The 18,141-nt window shown below is 38.0% G+C and overlaps 1 protein-coding gene across 1 annotated transcript; it reads left to right on the forward strand.

Moving 5' to 3' along the window:
* Positions 1–1,033: 1,033 nt before the first annotated feature.
* cfap58 (cilia and flagella associated protein 58) lies at positions 1,034–17,554 on the forward strand. Its single transcript, XM_072445450.1, has 18 exons — positions 1,034–1,063; positions 8,359–8,655; positions 8,747–8,895; positions 8,957–9,107; positions 10,017–10,211; positions 10,306–10,443; positions 10,644–10,803; positions 11,440–11,522; positions 11,605–11,796; positions 12,482–12,643; positions 12,708–12,854; positions 13,853–13,993; positions 14,762–14,985; positions 15,905–16,013; positions 16,161–16,265; positions 16,335–16,454; positions 17,178–17,302; positions 17,394–17,554. The coding sequence occupies exons 1-18, from the start codon at positions 1,034–1,036 to the stop codon at positions 17,512–17,514; spliced, it is 2,649 nt and encodes an 882-aa protein (XP_072301551.1). The 3' UTR covers positions 17,515–17,554.
* The last annotated feature ends 587 nt before the right edge of the window (positions 17,555–18,141 follow it).

Consider the following 18,141-nt stretch of genomic DNA (forward strand, 5'->3'; position numbering starts at 1 on the left):
TAGAAAATATGAACTTTTCTTTGGCCGTACAGATCTTCTAATTGGTTGCCTGGTTTCATTTGTTGTTATTTAGACTTGATTGTTAGAGACTAGATAGACTTTATTAAGCTTGTCACTGATATAACAAAAGATGATTGTTGAGGAAACCTATTGTGAACCATGTGTTTTGTATTGTAAACAACTAACCAGTTTTTACTCGTTAGAAAATACTAATCTCAAACAAAAACTATAACTGTTGTGGGGCTACGAAGTGTGGCTTTATTGAGGTTAAATTGTGCCAAGTTTGAAAGCAACTAAAAAGTGGTTGATTTTACTTTGGCAAGTAAAACAAATATTAAACATATTTAACAAATCTAATGCAATTAACTATTAGTGTACCCCTAAAAAGACTTATTGTGGCGCAATAAACAAAATCATAAAATAAACTTCCTGGTGCTACGCCACTGTCATAGAATTATCATTCATACAATTGCCAAATAGCTCAACAAGCCATTTCATTCCAGCAGAGCTATGGTGCTAAACCAGACGGAAAGCTGCTTTATTGTTACAACCACAAACTGCTGCTTGAATGATAAATGACAACTTTGAAATGGGTTGAGACTTTCCTTCACCATGAACATAATGCATGAATGCAATTGACTTTTGTTGTATGAAGATTTGTTGGTGGCATCAGAAGACATAACAACCAGACACTTGTGAGCATTATGTCAACATTTAATCTTAGATAAATATTTATTTAATTATAAATAGTGTACGATAAAGGTGCTTATTTTGTTATGAGGAGATATTATTACAGAAGAATATATGCATGCATCTACAGATGTTAAATAGAATATATTCAAAAGTAATTTATATTGAAAAAATATTCTTGTATCTTAATGTTGACAGATCCAATATATTTTCCAAATTATAAAATTAAAAGATGAATTTGCACCTGAGAGAGAGTTATCAGCAGAATCAAATGCACTGAATGACATAATGTTATAGCTGGCAAGCGGTTTTAACCATAGACTATCCGGTCTATTGTTCTGACATGACCAAGGGCTTTTCAGGGACTGGCGAGGTCAGTGACATGAGTGTAGATCAGAGCTCAGAGCTGTGAGGGCAAAGGACATGCCACTGGGAGAAGCGTGTACATAGTGTATAGTCAGACAGACAACATCTGAATCCTTTGCACTGATACTGGGGAAAGAGACAACACTATGACTGTGCAGTAGTAAATATGCAGAGAAGAATCTTCTGACCTACTGTTTAAATGACAAGAAACATGAAATTTACAAATAATAATTAATTATAATTATTAAAAGGCCCAAACATATGGATAGTTCTTTCGTGAGGATTTGAACGCTCAAGCTTGGAACCTGTGCATCATTTCTAGGGCACAGTAACTTAAAGGTGCAATAATGGCTTTTCCCATGCATTTATATTCTTGAGTAATTGATGAATCCTCTTCCTCTGTGGTACTGTTATACTGTAGAGTATAATTCACTTACATCTCAGTACTGTAGCTGTAACAGTTGTGCCCTGGCTACTGTTTAAGGTTTGACAGACTTATCTATATAAATGAACATGCTTTATCCCAATGCTCTATTTCGCGGTAGAAAATTAATTTAAATAGCATAATTTGTTTGCAACAAAACCTGATCATCTGCCATCTATATGATTTGGCTTGGAGTCATCTGAACATAGAGATGAGTTACCATTGAAGCCTGAAAAGGAAATGCTTCAACTCATTAGAACTCATTACATACTTTATTCATAATACACTTTTGTAAATACAAATATTGGAATATATCTGATAAGTGCTACACAGTTTTCAGTGTTACCCAATGAATCATGCCACATCTAAATAAATCATTTCAACAAATATTTTAAAGATATTCATGAATGACAGAACAAAAACACCATAGTTACCCTAAAGGCACACTCCAGATGCTCCACTCAGCCCTGCCATCACATCCAGGGAGGAACTAGGTACAACATGCGTTACAGAGTCACAGTGTAAATACTTCAACACATCTTGTTATGACATATTTTTTGTAGGTGAGAAAATACTAACACACATCTCGTATCCAGTCCTGACAAGTGAGTGGGAACTGAGTTGTGTAGAGTCTGCTTCTGTGACACAATGTAACATACTACTGTAACAGTTACGTACTACTGTAACAATAACATACTACTGTAACAATAACATACTACTGTAACAGTAACATACTACTGTAACAGTTACGTACTACTGTAACAGTAATGTACTACTGTAACAGTTACATACTACTGTAACAGTAACATACTACTGTAACAGTAAAGCACTACTGTAACAGTTACATACTACTGTAACAGTAACATACTACTGTAACAGTAACGCACTACTGTAACAGTAACATACTACTGTAACAGTAACGTACTACTGTAACAATAACATACTACTGTAACAGTAACGTACTACTGTAACAGTTACGTACTACTGTAACAGTAACGTACTACTGTAACAATAACATACTACTGTAACAGTAACGCACTACTGTAACAGTTACGTACTACTGTAACAGTAACATACTACTGTAACAGTTACATACTACTGTAACAGTAACATACTACTGTAACAGTAACGCACTACTGTAACAGTAACATACTACTGTAACAGTAACATACTACTGTAACAGTAACGCACTACTGTAACAGTAACATACTACTGTAACAGTAAAGCACTAGTGTAACAGTTACGTACTACTGTAACAGTAACATACTACTGTAACAGTTACATACTACTGTAACAGTAACGCACTACTGTAACAGTTACGTACTACTGTAACAGTAACATACTACTGTAACAGTAACATACTACTGTAACAGTAACGCACTACTGTAACAGTAACATACTACTGTAACAGTTACATACTACTGTAACAGTAACGCACTACTGTAACAGTTACGTACTACTGTAACAGTAACATACTACTGTAACAGTTACATACTACTGTAACAGTAACGCACTACTGTAACATTAACGTACTACTGTAACAGTAACATACTAACATACTACTGTAACAATAACGTACTAATGTAACAGTAACATACTACTGTAACAGTTACGTACTACTGTAACAGTAACGTACTACTGTAACAATAACATACTACTGTAACAGTAACGCACTACTGTAACAGTAACGCACTACTGTAACAGTTACGTACTACTGTAACAGTAACATACTACTGTAACAGTTACATACTACTGTAACAGTAACATACTACTGTAACAGTAACGCACTACTGTAACAGTAACATACTACTGTAACAGTAACATACTACTGTAACAGTAACGCACTACTGTAACAGTAACATACTACTGTAACAGTAACGCACTACTGTAACAGTTACGTACTACTGTAACAGTAACATACTACTGTAACAGTTACATACTACTGTAACAGTAACGCACTACTGTAACATTAACGTACTACTGTAACAGTAACATACTACTGTAACAGTAACGTACTACTGTAACAGTAACGCACTACTGTAACAGTAACGCACTACTGTAACAGTTACGTACTACTGTAACAGTAACATACTACTGTAACAGTTACATACTACTGTAACAGTAACATACTACTGTAACAGTAACGCACTACTGTAACAGTTACGTACTACTGTAACAGTAACGCACTACTGTAACAGGAACATACTACTGTAACAGTAAAGCACTACTGTAACAGTTACGTACTACTGTAACAGTAACATACTACTGTAACAGTTACATACTACTGTAACAGTAACATACTACTGTAACAGTAACGCACTACTGTAACAGTTACGTACTACTGTAACAGTAACATACTACTGTAACAGTTACATACTACTGTAACAGTAACGCACTACTGTAACATTAACGTACTACTGTAACAGTAACATACTAACATACTACTGTAACAATAACGTACTAATGTAACAGTAACATACTACTGTAACAGTTACGTACTACTGTAACAGTAACGTACTACTGTAACAATAACATACTACTGTAACAGTAACGCACTACTGTAACAGTAACGCACTACTGTAACAGTTACGTACTACTGTAACAGTTACATACTACTGTAACAGTAACGCACTACTGTAACAGTTACGTACTACTGTAACAGTAACATACTACTGTAACAGTAACGCACTACTGTAACAGTAACATACTACTGTAACAGTAAAGCACTACTGTAACAGTTACGTACTACTGTAACAGTAACATACTACTGTAACAGTAACGCACTACTGTAACAGTTACGTACTACTGTAACAGTAACATACTACTGTAACAGTTACATACTACTGTAACAGTAACGCACTACTGTAACATTAACGTACTACTGTAACAGTAACATACTAACATACTACTGTAACAATAACGTACTAATGTAACAGTAACGCACTGCTGTACGCACTACTGTAACAGTTACGTACTACTGTAACAATAACATACTACTGCAACAGTAACATACTACTGTAACAGTAACGCACTACTGTAACAGTAACGCACTACTGTACGCACTACTGTAACAGTTACGTACTACTGTAACAGTAACGCACTACTGTAACAATAACATACTACTGTAACAGTAACATACTACTGTAACAGTTACGTACTACTGTACGCACTACTGTAACAGTTACATACTACTGTAACAGTAACGTACTACTGTACGCACTACTGTAACAGTTACGTACTACTGTAACAATAATATACTACTGTAACAGTTACGTACTACTGTAACAGTTACATACTACTGTAACAGTAACGCACTACTGTAACAGTAACGTACTACTGTAACAGTAACATACTAACATACTACTGTAACAATAACGTACTAATGTAACAGTAACGCACTGCTGTACGCACTACTGTAACAGTTACGTACTACTGTAACAGTAACATACTACTGTAACAGGCTGCTGTCCATCTGTCTGTGAGTGATGGAAAACCTAGAAACTAGTTTTAAGGATTTATTCTAGAACCGAAACATATAGAGAAAACATATATAAATATATATATGTATATATATATAAAATAAATATATATTGTCATGGAACCAAATGGTTGTATGAGTATCTATATTTGGGGACAGTTTTTATGTTTTAAAAGAATGTATAAGTCTGTTATTTTTCTATGAATGTGTTGCTTTACTATTGTAGCAATGCACACCAGTAGTTTTGTTTTCCTTTTCAGTTGAGTACCAAACAAAAAGATGGTGCACTATATACTTCTTATCATTACCACTCAGAAAGACTCCAGAGTTAGTTTTTATAGCTGGCGTTTGCTTGCTGTACGGTGATTGTTAACGTTTTATGGGCCATCAACCTCCAACTTAGAAGAAAAAAAAAAAAACAGCCTTGTAACTTTGACTTATGCCCAGAGATAGATTTTGCAAGGTGCTCTCTGTGATCTGTTCCACTACAGCGCACACGTGTGTACAACGCTAGATGTATATTATGAACAGTGTGTATTTAATGAGGATGCAATTGTGACACTTTTCGTTTCAGGCATGTGCACTCAAAGATATTCTGTTTTGACCTGTGCTTGAAAGTGGAGGTGGGGCATCGCAGCAGTTGGTTGGAGGCGAGACTTTAGTGCTGTACATTGCCAAAAACACCATAATATTACACATATATTGAACTGGTGCTATTCTAAAACAACATGTGTGGTGCTTTCTTTTAGTTACTCATGTCTCGCTTCAGACAAATGTAGCTCTACTACGTACTGTACTCATCAGTCATGCAAGGAGTGTCAATGTTAGGATAGTTTGAGGAATTACTAGTTCTATGGGAAATATTTGATTCCTGGTGCAGTTTGTTCAAAGTAGACACAACTACAATAGGCAATACCTGCATTACTTGGATGACTTTAAGGACTCAATTTGGTGCTGATTTCGATTTTAATGTTCAAATGTTGCTCACTGTGGACGAGCCGTTTTGGCAGTACCGTGAACAATGATAGTGCGATGATGTTACGTGCTGGATTTGACTGAAGAATGAGTGGCAGACGCCGTAGTCTGCTGCACAAACCCAACCAGACATTTGAACGCCTTCTGCCGTTCAACTCTGCGTGGAAGTGTCACTTTCTACATTTATGATCATATAATAGTGCAAGTCAACACTCTGATAGTAATGTTGAGTCTTCCGAGTCGTCACAAGCCGTATGAACTCATTTACAGTGCTTTATTTTTCACATTATGACTTTCAGATTCACAAAACTGCAGTTTGTTTGAAGTGTGCTCATTTTTAGATACAGACAACTCAGTACCTCAATATTCACTTGTTACACTTGGATAAAGAACTCATGACTTTGGTTTCACTTCTCTGAAAGTTCTTATACTCATGCTTTTTATTTGTCGGCACAAACACTAACAAGAATGTATGGCTATTGTAATTTCCCCTTACTCCCACTCTTTCGGAAAACTGGAGCTTTTAAAGCTACTCAATTGTCAGCTTTTTGTATTTCAAATGTCTTGGTATGCTTGTTGTAGTTGTATACTCATAATGGTGTATATTACATCAAATTTTATTTATTAAAATGTTTAAATTTTATACAACCAAATTGTGTCTCTTTGTCATTACTTATAAATATATACATTTCCCATCAAGAGAGAAGATTATAAACTGGTGGAAAGCTGTCTTCAAGTAAAAGTACAATTACATGGCGAATGGTGTACTCAATTACAAGGACTGCTGCCAAAAGTAATTGAAGTAAAAACACACATGAAAAATGCTAATGAAGTCACTTGCATTTTCGATTCATATTTTATACAAAACGATATAATAAATCACAGGTTTCTGAGCTCTGACCAATCAGAGCAGGAGGTGCAGTGCTGTATAGTATAAGTATAATATATATCTACGGTTTATAGTTCGATTGTGGCGATTACCTCCAGCTGTACTCATCATTTTTACATGTAACCTTAAATAATTACATGGTTAGAAATTACTCAAAATATACAATCACCCCCAAAAGTCTACTCAATATTAAAGGTGGTATGGACGATTTTTTTCAGCAAATTTTTTATCATATTTCCTCGTGGCGTGGATAAATCATTTGTCCTGCCACGTATCAATCATAAAACGCACCTATCACTCACCTGCAGCCGCGTGCGGGTCGTCCCCACGTTTCCGCGTGCCCAAGCGCATGGATCTATCATAATATAGTTCCCTCAGTGTACGGGGCAAAATGAAGACGGAGAAAGACAGTTGGAGCTGACGCAGAAGTGGACAGAAATCTACGGGAGACGAGAGATGCGATGCGCTCCGTTGCGCTAATAAACAAACGCACGTGTGTGTTGTATCAGTCCGCACGGGGGAGTGCGCATGCGCACTTCCGCCTGCATTCTCAAATCGCCGAAAAATCGTCCATACCGCCTTTAAGTAGTAATAATAGTGAGTATTTGTAATTGGCTACTTTCTACACCACTGGTATTTGGGCCTTGACAGTTCTTGTGTTGATCCTGAACTCTCTTTGCGCCGTGATGGATTTATAATCTATAACTTTAAACTTAATAGATCCACGCCACGTCACATGTGGTCACGTGGTCGGGCCTTCTGAGCCCTGGCTCCGCAGAACGACGCCTCGCGAGACTAGCAACAGTCACTTAGCAACCGACATCAACACACGCGCGTCTCTCACGAGCCTTGATCCACACGTTCTGCCTGTGTACGTGTGTGTGCTGCATTATGGAGGTAAGTGTGCTCATGTGTGCTCATTTTATTTATATAGTGCTTTTCAGGGACCCAAAGACGCTTTGACAGATACAAAAAGGGGGGGGGGGTATTTACAGACAGGGGGGGACAGCACGTACAATACACAATAATGTACAGACAAAATAAAAAAGACAGAAGAAGTAGAAAGAAAATGATGGGGATGTAACAGGGGGAAGAAGTGTAGTCAGTGGGGTAGAGGAGGCTAAGGGTAGGGCAGGTCATAGGCTTGGGTGAAGAGGTACGTTTTAATGGGATCTTAATCCATAAAGCCATCAACATTAAATAGGCAGTAAAAAACTAGAATAACTCAAACATATTTAACCATATTGGACAAGTTGTGTGCCACAGTCAGGCCTATAAGAGGGCTGAAACAGGTCAAAGCTAAGCCAAGCCCATTATCATATTTATATATCATAACATCATATATTATATCATTACTGCTACATTCAAGGACTCACTCAAAGGTCAGAAATGTGGATAGAACTACACACGTCTCTAAATTTAGCAAACATTCGAACTGCAGATGAATCCACACGGTGAGACCAGAAACTTACCTCAGTTGGAGAATCACCAAATCACCAAACTCGATAGTAAATAATAAAATGTTCCCACTGACAGTCAGCCACGTTTCTCCAGGAGCTCGAGTCAGAGGAGAAGCAGACTGAGGACACCTTCGAGTCCCTGGAGGAGTTCTATGTGGTCCTGAATGAGTTGCTGGGCGACCAGAGCGTGGAGAAGGTCCGCGTGGAGTACGAGAAGCTGCTCCATGTGCTGAAGAAGTCCAGAGACAACGAGAGGAGGCTCATGTCCAAGTGCAGAGAGCTCAACGCAGAGATAGTGGCCACCTCCACCAAAGTGTCCGCCGCTCTCAAACTGTCCCAAGAAGACGAGAACATAATCGCCTCACTGAAAAGAGTATTTATCACTTTAATGTTCTATGTATGCAACATTCCTAAAACATTGCATTGTGCAGAGTGACTAATTCCATGTCATCTTCTTCCTACAGGAGCTGGATAAAGCGTGGAAAATGGTCGACACGGCTCTCGAGAAAGAAAAAAAGGAAAAGGAGATCATCAAAAAGCTAAGAGAAGAAGTTGCAGATCTCACCAAAAAGATTGAACAGCAAACGGGATATTCTGACGATCAAGAGCAGAGGTAAATTGTGAGGCGTGAACCACACATTTGTCTGTGTCTGATGTGTGAGGTGTGTTCACAGTGAGCTGCTCAAACTGAATGAAGAGCTGAGCAGAGAGAGAGACGAGCTGCTGGCCTCGGCCGAACAGCTCAGAGACCGACTCAAGCAGCTCACGCAAACACAGCAGGACGCCCAGCTGCTCCGGGATCAAGCCCAAGAGACCATTTCACAGGTAAAAAATCACTACCACCGTTACTGATTTGTACATGTGGCCACAGCCGGCAGCCAATCGCACTGAAGTCCAGAGAAGATGTGACAGGAATGATTATCGTCACCACATGTGGTCACAAGGACTTTTCATGATGGACAGTTTGCGCCATCAATAAGGTGGCATATGTTTTCCTCCAGCTGAGGTCCTGACCAAGTGTCCCGGGAGCTGCGGCGACCATTGCTCAAAACACTCCTTTATAGAATAAGTCCTGGGATCTAGTGATGGACCAATATATTGTCTGGACGCTTTATGATATTTTGTACTTTTTATGTATCAGCTCTTGCCCTTAAAACTCAAGCAAATGCTGATATTTTGGAGAGACTAAAGGAGATACATGAAGCTTTGTATGAACACTCATTTTCTTATGTAAAAGAATGCACTGAGTTTATAGTCATTTAACATACAATATATTGGCTCTACATTATTGGCTGTCAAGTGTTGGCAGAGATCATTGACCATCAGCTGTTCTTCCTTCACTACAGTTGGTATTGGGCATGAATATGATCGCTCACTAATAGTATCAAGTTGTTAGCCTTATAGTGAAAAACACTTTTACTTATCATAAAGATGCCTTAAAAGCTTTTTGGCTGTAAACATCTCTCTGATTGGCCGAGGTGAGCAGATACAGAAGCAGCAATAGTCACATTTTACTTAAAACAGTTGAGTTATGAGGTCTTTAGTGACAATTTGGAAAGTATATTTTGCCGTTTAAGTTAGTAGATATATCACCCTTTATAATAGTTCAGTGTTTGCTTTAAAATACCTTTTGTATACTCCATGTTTCTTAGTATTGTTATACCATAAATGCAAAACCATGCTTCAGTTCAGACAAAGGAACTAGGTTGATAACTCACTGTGTCGTGGCTCTAGCTGCAGCAGGAGCTTCAGGTGCAGCAGAATGAGATCTCCCGTGAGATGAGGCTGAAGGAGAAACTGGACAAGGAGGTGAAGCAGCTGCACGCAGACATGGACGCCAAGATGGCCGAGCTCAAAGCGCTGAGTCAGCAGAGCCAAAAGGCCAAAGAGGAGCAGCAGAGGCAGGAGCAGCAGCTGAGAGAGATCAGGGTACCACACACTCAAAACCATCCTTATCCTTCTACACTCTCCATCCTCAAGCTGTCTGTTGTTACATTCACACGTCTTCTTTCATATTTAAAAGCTTTTGAATGAGAGAGCTGCCAAAGAACTGGAGCAGATGCAAATGAAAAGTGCAAAACAACAACAGGAGTTCGAGCAGCTGACTTCGGCTAAAGAACATCTCATTCTGGAAAACCATCAAATCACAAATGAGCTCAAGGTACAAAAGTTTATGGTTTTCTGTTCCCCATCCCAAATGTATTGTTATAATAATGTTCCTAAAACCATGATTCCTAAGTGGAGTCCATTTATATTATTTAAAGATATGTTCAGTAGACAATATCAACCATCAGAGAGAGGTGTTTGCACGAAGTAAAACTGTGTTATTGTTGTTCATGTCCATTGATATGTCCTTACCAGATGAGAGAGGACGAGGTGAGTCAGATGCGGCAGGAGATTTCCAAACAGATAAAGATGCGAGAGGCCATTCAGAAAAAGTTCCATCAGATGGAGGAGCAGAAGGCTGACGTGGACGTGCAGAAGGAGACGCTGAGGGCTCAGATCACTGGGCTGGAGAAAGGTCAGCTTTGGGGTTTTAACATATCAGAAAGAACAACATTATTTGAATTTACAGAAGGTTTCTCTAAAATATTTCCCTGCAAATTCGTGTGAAACTGGTTTTAGATTATTGTCAAATGAATCTGTTCTGCTCGGCAGTACTGTGAAATAACCACTAGAGAGCAATGATTCGCTGATTGTTTAGTACCGTCAAGAATCTGTTATTATTTTACACATTTTGGAACATATCATCGGGGTTTTGGGCTTAACTATTAAATTACAGTTATTGAATATGATTCTTTTGGCAGTAAATCTGTATTTCATGTCGAGGTGGGCAATGTATCTACATTTAAATAATCATGAATGTTGTTTTGAAGAAACCTTTTGAAATATTGAGTGTATTGTTTAGAGTAAAAATGCTGTAAAAAGGAGCAGATTCTTTTTTTATTCTTAAAAAAGTTATTTCATACAAAATAAGGGTGTAATATTTCTGCACTTTTGTCATACATTTTACAGGTATTTCACATTCATCTGAAATATGTCCAAACATGTTTAACACTATTCTGTTGGATTGACATAATATTGTCTGAATATTGTTGATTATATTGTTTGATTTTTTTAATGTCACCCGCCACTATTTCATGATGCTTTTACACAGATCTTGAATCAGCCCAGAAGCAGGTTGATACAGATAAAAAAGCTATTGATGAGCTGACAAGAGAACGAGCCATCCTCAATAAGGTCCAGTTCAGCTTAAACCATCCACAGCTTATGCAACACAAGTGACACTTCCTTCAACTGATTATTTCTACTGTTTCTACAGAACATGATCAAAGCTGCTGCGTCGACGGAGAAACAGCAGAGTTTGGTGAAGCTTCTGGAGCAGGACAAGAAGAGGTTAGAACACGAGATCAGCGGGTATCGCCAGGAGGCCCAGAAGCAACGGCAGATCATCCAACAGCTGGAGAAGGAGCGTGACCGCTACATCAATGAGACCAGCAGCCTCATGCACAAGGCGAGGCCACTGCAGGGCACGTGGAGGGGAATACAATGTACACATACTATATACTCAATAAAGCAACCAGAATGTAGTTTGTGAACAATGTACACAGTTTTATTATCTAGCATTTGTATGATTACTTTTCAAAAACATGGACTATGCACATGCAGAGGTGCCAATATCCACAAGGGGGAGCCAAAACTCAGATTTTCATCCTCGCTGCAGTTATTTTGTTCAGACTTTTGACAATAGGTTTGTCTTTTTACAGATGTGGTCAAACAAGCTGTAATTAAAGTACTTTTTTACAAATTATTTTAAATAATAAGTGACTGTTCAGCCCACCCAAGTATAACTACAATAATGTTATATTTGGTCAGATAGTAAATATAAAAACTATAGTGTACTATCCACTATTTCAAAATGTGTTAACACTACAGATATTTTTATTAAGAATAGTAATAATAATAATAATAAATGTGGAAAAGTACTTTGAACACATTCTGGAAAAATATAGAAAGAATCAAAATTGTCTTTCAAATGTAGCGGAGTCAAAGTAATAAGTACTCAACTAAAATGTAACTATAAGTAAAGTACAGATCCTCAGAAACTCCAAACGAAACTAGAAGTGGCCCTGGATACAAATGAATTTGTTTATTATGAAAGTGCCATATTCTGTGTAACTGGTTATTGCTTTAATCAGGTGCAAGTCAAAATAAACGACGTGGAGGCCAGAGAGTTGGAGATATTCGACTGGAAGAAGAAGGTGACGGAGTCCGAGTGCAAACTGAAGCAACAGGAGAACCTTTTTGAATCGATGATGACTGAGAGGAACCTCTACAGCAAGACCCTCATCGAAGCTCAGGTACTGCCAGGAGGAACTTTCACTGTAGTTTTACGTTGTGCTGACTCTCTCTTGACAAATGTAGGAGGAGATGTCTGAGCTGAAGATGAAGATGAAGAGCATGAACAGCCAGGTGTCCCGTCTGAGGGATGAGATCACTGGGAAGGAGCAGACAATCGCCAAAGAGCAGCAGGAGCACAAGCGCCTGGACAAGGACAACGAGGCTCTCAGGGTAAAGCCGCTGCTCAATTGTATATTAAAAAGAAGAGTTTTTGCATTTAAATATTCCCAAAATGAATTGAAGTTTGCCAATATTGTATTTGCTGCTTGACTTTAAGAACGAAGAATGTGGAATGTAAAAAAGTATTTTGATTTGTCTAATCCTCATGATTATAGATGTGTGCTACTATACAAAACAAGACTTTGGCCCTTGTCTACAATCTGGTTGCTAAGAAACAGTTGTGGAATTACCTCTACCTGTGTCATATTTGCTGCCCAAGTCAAACCAGGAAATGACATTATAAACGTCACAAAAAAAGCCAAATTGGAGAAAAACAAGCAAAATGTTTGGTAAAATCTTTAATATAATCATATTCCCTTTGTATTACTGAAAAGTATAGTCTAATGTGTCACATGATTAGCCTAACCTATGGTTAGGTTATTGTCAAAATATGATTTAAAAAAATATATATATATATATGTATAATATGCATGTCCTCCCTGTGTTACCGTGGGTTCTCTCCGGGTTCTCCGGCTTCCTCCCACCGTCCAAAGACATGCATGTGTTAGGTAAAAGGCCCTAGTGAATGAATGTGAGAGTGAACTGTCTGTAATGTCTATGTCTCTGTGTTTGCCCTGCGACGAGTTGGCCACTGTCCAGGATGTACCCCGCCTAAGGCCCAAAGTCACTGGGATAGGCTCCAGTCACCCGCGACCCCGAAAGGGAACAAGCGGTAGAAAATGGATGGATGGATATAATATGCATCAATCCTTTCCATTGATGGAGCGATTCAGCCAAGATACAGAGTTTTAAAGTCAAATGGAATGTTACAAACCTAATGCGCTAACAAATAGTGTTTTACACAAGCCAAGTTAGTAGTTTACGGCCACAACTTTATCCACCACTTAGCTTTGACTGCAGCCAAATGTTTGATGTATATTTATGAGAATTTGTGAAACAAAAAATGTCTGATCGTGAAAGATTGCACCGATGGTTCCCTTGTCTCCCAGGTAGAACTTCAGACGATGAAGCTGCAGCTGGAGGAGTCAAAGCAGCAGGTGGACAAGCAGAAAACTGAGCAGCACAAACTACAGAAGATCCTCTGGGACGCAGACGCTGAGCAGGCTCTGCAGAGGAAACAGCTGGAGCAGGTATGAGCAGGAGACAAGCTGCTAAACCAACAATTATGTCATTACTTTATACATTTATTTAACTTCAGAGAGAACGGAGAGGTAAATGTGCTCTTTTTATCTGTAAACCATCCAAACTCACTTATTTATGGTTCATTTATTTAAATAAGGTAAAAGAATACATTAGAAAAATACAATAATGGTGAATAAGAAAAAATAAGAAAATGATTATTAAATATTTGATCATGCTACATTTTACTGTAGATATTTTTTTAAACTTTCTACATTTTTAGAAGGACTGAAAAGTAAAAAGTACTTTCTGTATGGTTGAAGAGGTTATTTTTAGTACATTCACGGAGACAGATTTCCCAAAGATTTTGAGTCCTGAATATACACAAAAAAAATCTAAAAACTTTGAGAATTATTAGAATCATTACAATCATTAGAATTATTAGAATTATTAGAATCAATTAGACTATTGATTAGTGAAAAAAAACAGGACAATTCTTTATCAGATCACCACATTTCGCTCTTTAATAGTCATCAAAAATCTACAGAAGACATTTTAATTTTTACTCTAAAAGTCAAATTTGAAACATGTACTTCAATACTTTTATACTCTTTACTGAAATAACAAAAAACAGTACATCTCGCACCACTACACCTAATTGCGAAACCTAATTTGAAGTATTGTAAAAGCAGTGCACTTGCAATGACAGTAACGATCACTGTAATCACCATATTTCAGACGTCTTTTATGGATAGAGAATGATCAGATGTTGGTTCCAGATGATGCGAGAGCGAGACAACTTGGGGAAACAGCTGCTGCGGCGCAACGACGAGCGAGCTCTGCTGTACGAGAAGATCCGGATCCAACAGTCCGTCCTCAGTAAGGGAGACTTCCACTACAGCCAGCGCCTGGAGGACGTCCGACTGCTCAAACTGGAGGTCAGGAAGCTGAGGAGGAAGAAGAGCATCCTGGACAAGAGCATCCCCAACACAGAGGAGCTGAGGTAAAGGACAAGTAACTGAGGAGTAGAAAGTATTCGAGAGAAAGATTGAAAGTGTCAAGTGAAGAAAAGGTTTATGAGCGCAACATGAACAGCAAATATGAGGAAATTTAAGAGTATTTTTAGTATTTTAATGTTTTTGGTGGTCATGTTACAATATTAAATGTTAGTGTTGCCAATTATTGTGTGAAAAAACATCCAGATTTTACTATTACCGTATTTTTCGGACTATAAGTCGCACCTTTTTTCATGGTTTTGGCCGGGGTGCGGGTATACTTACATTTATACTTATACTTATACTCCAGAGCGACTTATAAGTGATATTATTTGTTATTTTCACACTTGCAACCGCATGTCATACTCCAGTGCAACTTGTATATGTTTTTTTCTTCTCTATTATGCAGTTTTTGGCTGCGACTTATACCCCGGTGCGACTTAAACTCCGGAAAATACGGTATTCACAAGTATTGAGTCTGTGACCAAACAACAGTGGAATCTTTAATGTTACTGTTCCTCAAGTTTGTGAAACTGGCTTTATGAAACTGAACTTTCTGAAAGACAAAATCAAATTAAATTTGACAAAAACAGCCAAACGTTATTAACGTTTCGGTCTATTTTTTGGACTATACATTGAACTAAGAAGACATAATTCTGCTTCTAAAACTGTCACAATTATATTATATTGTGATGATTATCCACTAACCTATTACTCTTGACCACTTGTTTTGGACAAATGTTTCTATGTGTATTAAATATCCACTGCCAGCCCTCTCCTTTAAAGTTACCGCATGATATGATTTTACTTCCTTTTTGGCTGTCGCTGGTGTTAAATCGACTCTAGTGTTTGGCCTCATCGGGTTCAGCGGGAGGTTTTTGTGACTTTTGCTTGGTCCAGTAATGTCCATGTATCGCGCTGTTGCAGACAGGAGCTCTTCCACCTGCAGAGGGAGCTGCTGAGAGAACGGACCAGAAACAGCATCTTAGAGGAGCAGCTGAAACCCATCAATATTCACAGATGGAGACGACTCGAGGTGAACTACAGCTTCATTACTTTATTATAACGTGTAAAAAAGATTGCTTTATAATCTGCCCTGAGGATACTTTCCAAAATGAGCACGTTCTCATGTCTAACGTCTGAAATTGGTTAAAAAAGTTGATTTTGAATGCATTGCGCGCAGGGAAGTGATCCTGGTGCATATGAGCTCATTCAGAAGATCCAGTTGTTACAAAAGCGACTCATTGCCAAGACTCAGGAGGTTGAAGAAAGTGAGCTTCTATTACAGGTGAAGTAGTTTGAGCTGGAACACGTCTGAAGTCGAGACTGTTGAATCACACGTGCTTTGTCCCGACAGGAGAAGGAGAAGTTGTACGTTGATCTGAAGCTCGTCTTGGCCCGACAGCCGGGTCCAGAGGCGGCGGAACAGCTCCAACAGTCCCGCTGGACACTCCGGGACAGGACCAAGAAACTCAAGGTTTGTCCTTTGTCCTTTTCAAATGAGTGGGATTTCGAATGCCTTTGTGGATGTGGGACAACTCATCTTATTTCACATTTAGTTATTGCTTTGAAGCTGAATATGGGTATTTCCAATTCATGTTTACTTTTATTAGAGGCACTTCCTGTTTCATGTTCTATTTAAACTGCCTTGAAACAAGTTTAAATTAGTAATCACTTCAGAAATACTGCACTTATTCTACTATCGCTATTTATTGTATATTTTTATAAATCGACCTCGACATTTATTCAACTCAGCATGAACAATAATGCAGACACAAAGATAAGATAAGATAATCCTTTATTGTCCACACGTGGGGAAATTTCATTGTTGCAACGCAGGTAGATACAGAAGAAAAGAATAGATAACTTATAGGAAGTTTGAAAAGCACTCCTAATAGAAAAACTCTTATAAACAAAACTCTTATAAACAAAACTCCTATAGACAAAAAACTAAAAATAAATAAAGATAAAAATAAATAAAATAAAAATAAAATATAAAATAAAAACAGCTAGTGTAAGACAAGATAATACTACTACTAATAATAATAATAATAATGGAAAAGAAGTTCTCCAGCTACTACCAGGGGATTTGAAGACATTGTCACTTATTTAACTGTAATTGATGAAGAAATTCTGTGAAACTTGATGTGAAATTGGATGCTTGATTATTTATTTTTATATCTATTGTTCTTCTCTTTAGTTGCTGATGGCAGAGCTCACCATGACCGACTCGAAAGTGAACGAGTTGAAGTGTGAGAATCAGAGACTGGCCGATGAGCTGGCCAACACCAAGAGGAAGTATCTACGGCAGAAGATGCTGCAGAGGTAACATCTGTGCATTTAATTAGATGAGACGTTTTGCTAAAATAAAATAAAACAGAAGAAATGCATTTTTATCATTTTTGTGTTTCTGCAGTGAACCAAAGAACCAAAATAAAGTGGAGCACATTGAGCGTCTGCCTCAGCTGTTCAACAAACCACACTTCACTGGAGGAGGCTTTAGGATAGAAAACCCCGGGAGAAGATTACAGCTCTGAATCACACCATGAGAAGACAATAAACATCACTTTAAACTATATGGACGTCATGTCATTTAAGTTATACTGAGAAGTGAGAATTAGAGTAATGCTGGGCTAAAATGACTGCAGTAATAATAGCATCATCGTCATTTGGACTACACTTTTTCTAAAACATGTGTTGAGAGAAGAGGTTTTACGATACAGTCAGAGCTGAAATTATATTAAAATTAAGCATATACTAAAAGCAGTGTCTTTGATGTGTTTGACTGTAGCTTCGTCTGTGAACAGAAGCGTGACAAGGCCGTGGTCGGACTCACGGCTGGTAAAAGATGGAGCAGAAAACCACACCATTTATATGTCACATGTGCAATAGTGCCATAAATGATGCTATGATAAAGTGTATGGATTTTACTACAGCTCTAATAATCTGGTAATAATACAGACAAATACCATCATATTCCATACCTGCTTATATAGTGCTGCCTCTAGAAACCATGGGAGGAACTTTATGAATAGTCTAAAGTCTCGTTTTGAGGTAAATACACACACTTTGCTAAGAATATGAGTTGCAGATGATTATGAAGTAATAAGTCACTTACTGTATGTGTATTTGACATGTTCTTCCTGCTTCTAACTTCCTCTTTC

The sequence above is a fragment of the Eucyclogobius newberryi genome, unplaced genomic scaffold, assembly GCF_026437365.1.
Source record: "Eucyclogobius newberryi isolate DKJ021-1_F unplaced genomic scaffold, fEucNew1.0.hap1 SCAF_15, whole genome shotgun sequence".
Lineage (NCBI taxonomy): Eukaryota > Metazoa > Chordata > Actinopteri > Gobiiformes > Gobiidae > Eucyclogobius > Eucyclogobius newberryi.

Bases quoted from the DNA above. Each gene is read 5' to 3' on its own strand.
- cfap58 (XM_072445450.1), top strand. From the start codon at position 1,034: ATGACCAAGGGCTTTTCAGGGACTGGCGAG. The intron at 1,064-8,358 runs GTCAGTGACATG...TCCCACTGACAG, and splicing joins GCTTTTCAGGGACTGGCGAG to TCAGCCACGTTTCTCCAGGA. The intron at 11,523-11,604 runs GTCCAGTTCAGC...CTGTTTCTACAG, and splicing joins AACGAGCCATCCTCAATAAG to AACATGATCAAAGCTGCTGC.